We start from the raw sequence: 5,000 nt of genomic DNA, 5'->3' as shown, positions 1-5,000 counted from the left end.
TATACTACTACTACTACTATTACTACCATCACTTGTTTGTTCTATACATTTGATTGTAATATTGTATTACATTATTTTTAATATTTGATGCAGCCAATAAATTATGAAAAATAAATTTGTCTGCCGTGAAGCTTCGGCAGGGTGTATCAATATTTACCATATAATTATATGTATATAGTCTGTTTATCACTTAGTGGCAATAAATTTAATTTAAACACACACACACACACACACACACACACACACACACACACACACACACACACACACACACACACACACACACACACACACACACACACACACACACACACACACACACACACACACACACAAGCGCGCGCGCACGCACGCACACACACACCTATGTCTTCCTCTTCAGTGACACTCAACTGTCTCCGTCTTTTACATTGAGCATCCTCGGTCTGGCCTTTACAAAATGTTTAAACTGGAAACACTGCACGTCTCGTCTCTTGCTAAAACAACTTCCATGAAGATAGGCTTTTTGAGCTAGCCGTTTCCGCCAGTTTTTCTCGTCCACCGCCCTCAACTACTGCCGACTCTCTACATGGGTCCTATCCGTACATGTATGGAGCATTTCATATGTATGGGGCGGAGGGGTTTCCACTCATGCCATGTGGAATCATAAGCATTTCGTCTCATCAACTCCTCTCTTCTATAAAACGACTGTCTTCAACCTCTTTCCCTTTCGCCGCAAGGTTGCATCTCTTTTTATCTGCTATCGCTATTTTCATGCTAACTCTTCTGACCTTGCTAACTGCATCCCTGCATCTCCTCTGGGGACATCACTGCTCAAGGCATTCTGCGTTCCTTCATCCTTATTCTGGACTGCTCTCTAATGTAAGAGTCAACTAGCATCCTCAGTCTTTCATCACTTCTGCTGGTAAACATTGAGCTCTCATCATACCTTTTGTATTTCCTCTTGCCTATGACTTGCTAGTGAACTTTTGCAAGAGAGATGTTTGAAGGCACTTCTTTAGGGTCTGGCAACTGTTCTTTTTTTCACCAGTTTTTGTTGCCCACGGCCAGATTAGTAAAGTGTGTGTGTGTGTGTGTGTGTGTGTGTGTGTGTGTGTGTGTGTGTGTGTGTGTGTGTGTGCGTGCGTGTGTGCGTTTTCTTAACCAATGATACAGCTATGTAAGAAAAAAAATAAATAAATATTGCTGATGATAAGAATATTAGAAATAATAACATCAGTGACTCTGCATCCATCTCTTCCTCCTCATCCTCCTCACCCACCTCTTCCTCCTCTTCACCTTCACTCTCTGCATCCTCCTTTTCCTCCTCTTCTTCACTCTGCATCCTTCTCTTCCTCCTCTTCTTCACTCTGCATTCTTTTCTTCCTCCTTTTCTTCAATGAATTTTTTTTCACTGATAAACATTCAAAAGCTATGCAAAAATGTGTGCCTATGAAAAATCGTCGTCCCACTCAAAATACTAAGCCTAATTGGTGGAACAAATACCAAGAAGGATGCCCTTGATAAATTAAAATCGTACAGTAATAACGAAGAACGCACTAGATTCACAGAGTTAAGGCGTAAAGCAAAGAGGTTAATCAACGACAGCAAAAGGTCCGCCGAATTTCACGTTGCAAACCAGAGTAAGACGAATCAGAAGGACTTTTATAGCTTTTTCAGATAGAAGAGAATGATTGCCTCAAAATTGGACCAATAATAGACGAAAATGGAGATTTCATCAACGATGAGGAACAAATTAATAGCATCCTAAACACTTTCTTTGCTTCAGCACTTACAGCAGAAGACCTCAGTGACATCCCTACGGTGCCAGCAGTCCAAAACTAATAACAACGATGTCCTAAGTAGTATCAGTATAACAGAAAGAGACGTTTCAAAATGTATCGATAAACTTAAAGTAAGCAAGTCACCCGGGCCTGACACGATCTCACCCGTGTCTTGAAATAAGTTAAATGCAAATTAGTTTAACCCCTGACTTCATTTTTCAATAAATCCCTGCAGTCTGGTACAATGTTTAATGAGTGAAAGCTCGCTAACGTAGCTCCGAATTTAAAAAGAGGCAGTAAGTTTTTTACCATGCAATTATCGGCCAATTAACTTAATTTCAGTCGTATGCAATATGTTAGAAATACTTATAAGAGATAAACTCATTAATCACTTGGGGAAAAACAACGTGCTTAAGAATATTCAACATGGCTTCCGTAACATCCGTTCTTGTTTGACGAACCTCTTAGACTTCTATGATATTCTGAACCAGTATGACGAAAATAAAGCTGTAGATATAATATATCTTGATTTTCAAAAGGCCTTCGACAAAGTTTCCCACAAACGTTTACTGATTAAATTGAAATCGCATGGTATCCAAGGCGACGTGTTGAGATGGATAGAAAACTGGCTAAACATCTGTAAACGAAGAGTAGTTGTAAATGGAACAGCATTCAAGTGGACTAACGTTACCAGCGGTGTGCGTGCCACAGAGATCAGATGTAGGACCTGTTCTCTTCCTTGTTTATATAAACGACATGGACGAGGGTGTTACCGGTATAATATCGAAGTTTCCTGATGACACCAAAATAGCGAATACCGTAGTCTAACGAACAACTAAAAGAAATGCATGGAATGGACTTCCTCGAGACGTTATAGACTGCAACACCATAGAGACTTTTAAACTCCGTCTTGATAAATATTTTCCCTCAAATCCGCGGTTAACAGAGTTTACTTCTTAGAGATTAAACTTTTTGCCTCCAGAAAATGGGGGTACCTCATTTGAACAGTTTTCCTAATTTCCTATAAAATTTCCTGTGGGTTTTTACTACTCCAACCCAGTAAGGTATTTCCTATAAAATTTCCTCCTCTTCTTCAGTCTCTGCATCCTTCTCTTCTTCCTCCTCTTCATTCTCTGCATCCTTCTCTTCCTCCTCTTCTTCAGTCTCTGCATCATTTTCTTCCTCCTTTTCTTCATTCTTTGCATCCTTCTCTTCTTCCTCCTCTTCATTCTCTGCATCCTTCTCTTCTTCTTCCTCTTCATTCTCTGCATCCTTCTCTTCTTCTTCCTCTTCATTCTCTGCATCCTTCTCTTCTTCCTCCTTTTCATTCTCTGCATCCTTCTCTTTTTCCTTCTCTTCATTCTCTGCATCCTTCACTTATTCCTCCTCTTCATTCTCTGCATTCTTCTTTTCCTCCTCCTCTTCATTCTCTGCATCCTTCTCTTCTTCCTTCTCTTCATTCTCTCCATCCTTCTCTTCTTCCTCCTCTTCATTCTCTGCATCCTCCTCTTCCTCCTCTTCTTCAGTCTCTACATCCTTCTTTTCCTCCTCTTCTTCAGCCTCTGCATCCTTCTCTTCCTCTTCTCTTCATTCTCTGCATCCTGCTCTTCTTCCTCCTCTACGTTCTCTGCATCTTTCTCTTCCCCCTCTTCTTAAGTCTCTGCATCCTTCTCTTCCTCTTCCTCTTCATTCTCTGCATCCTTCTCTTCTTCCTCCTCTTCTTCATTCTCTGCATCCTTCTCTTCCTCCTTTTCTTCAGTCTCTGCATCCTTCTCTTCCTCTTCCTCTTCATTCTCTGCATCCTTCTCTTCTTCCTGCTCTACATTCTCTGCATCCTTCTCTTCTTCATTCTCTTCATTCTCTGCATCCTTCTCTTCTTCCTCCTCTTTTTTTTCTGCATCCTTCTCTTCTTCCTCCTCTTCTTTCTCTGCATCCTTCTCTTCTTCTTCCTCTTCATTCTCTGCATCCTTTTCTTCTTCCTCCTCTACATTTTCTGCATCCTTCTTTTCCTCCTCCTCTTCATTCTCTGCATCCTTCTCTTCGTTCTCCTCTTCATTTTTTGCATCTTTTTTTTTCTCCTCTGCATCCTTCTCTTTCTCCTCCTCTTCATTTTCTGCATCCTTCTCTTTCTCCTCCTCTTCATTTTCTGCATCCTTCTCTTCCACCTCCTTTTCATTCTCAGCATCCTTCTCTTCTTCCTCCTCTTCATCCTCCGCATCCTTATCATCCTCCTTTTCTTCATTCTCTGCATCCTTCTCTTCCTCCTCCTCTTCAATCTCTGCATCCTTCTCTTCCTCCTCTTCTTCAGTCTCTGCATCCTTCTTATCCTCCTCTTCTTCATTCTCTGCATCCTTCTCTTCTTCCTCCTCTTCATTCTCTGCAACCTTCTCTTCTTCCTCCTCTTCATTCTCTGCATCCTTCTCTTCCTCCTCTTCTTCAGTCTGCATCCTTCTCTTCCTCCTTTTCTTCATTCTCTGCATCCTTCTCTTCTTCCTCCTCTTCATTCTCTGCATCCTTCTCTTCTTCTTCCTCTTCATTCTCTGCATCCTTTTCTTCCTCCTCATTTCATTCTCTGCATCCTTCTCTTCTTCCTCCTCTTCATTCTCTGCATCCTTCTCTTGCTCCTTTTCTTCATTCTCTTCCTCCTTCTCTTCCTTTTCCTATTCATTCTCTGCATCCTTCTCATCCTTCTCCTCTTCTTTCTCTGCATCCTTCTCTTCTGCGTTCTCTTCATTCTCTGCAACCTTCTCTTCCTCCTCTTCATTCTCTGCATCCTTCTCTTCGTTCTCCTCTTCATTCTCTGCATCCTTCTCTCTTTTTCTCTCTCTGCATCCTTTTCTTCCTCCCCTTCACTCTCTGGATCCTTCTCTTCCTTCTCTTCCTCCTCCTCTTCATTCTCTGCATCTTTCTCTTCCTCCTCTTTTTGGGAGATGTCTCACTCTCTGCGTCCTTCTCTTCCTCCTCTCCTTCAGTCTCTGCATCCTTTTCATCCTACTCTTCTTCGCTCTCTGCATCCTTTTTTTCCTCCTCTTCTTCTAAGGATGTGTCACTATGTCTTTTTCCTTCTTTTCCTCCTCATCTTCTAAACAAATGTCTCTCTCAGCCTCCTCTTCCTCCTTCGCCTCTTTGTGTTCGGGGGAGGCGTGGCTCTCGACCCCCACGTCTGACTCATTGTCGCTTTGAGAGTCACTTGTCGCCTTGGACTGAGACTCTTACTCGTAGTTCTTCATCTTGGTC

At 41.9% G+C, this 5,000-nt stretch overlaps 2 protein-coding genes across 2 annotated transcripts in view; both read right to left on the bottom strand.

Moving 5' to 3' along the window:
• Positions 1-2,117: 2,117 nt before the first annotated feature.
• Positions 2,118-4,753, bottom strand: LOC135100935 (glutamic acid-rich protein-like). The gene is made up of 2 exons (XM_064004555.1): positions 4,703-4,753; positions 2,118-3,125 (listed from the first exon to the last, which is right to left on the bottom strand). The coding sequence occupies exons 1-2, from the start codon at positions 4,751-4,753 to the stop codon at positions 2,835-2,837; spliced, it is 342 nt and encodes a 113-aa protein (XP_063860625.1). The 3' UTR covers positions 2,118-2,834.
• Positions 4,083-5,000, bottom strand: part of LOC135100495 (ABC transporter F family member 4-like) — a 2,713-nt gene continuing 1,795 nt past the window's right edge. Inside the window, exon 1 of the mRNA XM_064003465.1 lies at positions 4,083-5,000. This exon is cut by the window's right edge and continues 1,795 nt beyond it. Within this exon, the coding sequence (XP_063859535.1) occupies positions 4,950-5,000 (51 nt within the window). The 3' untranslated portion in view covers positions 4,083-4,949.

This window comes from Scylla paramamosain, chromosome 5 (genome assembly GCF_035594125.1).
Source record: "Scylla paramamosain isolate STU-SP2022 chromosome 5, ASM3559412v1, whole genome shotgun sequence".
NCBI classification, from domain to species: Eukaryota; Metazoa; Arthropoda; class Malacostraca; order Decapoda; family Portunidae; genus Scylla; species Scylla paramamosain.
This window is presented reverse-complemented; position numbering and strand designations above follow the sequence as displayed.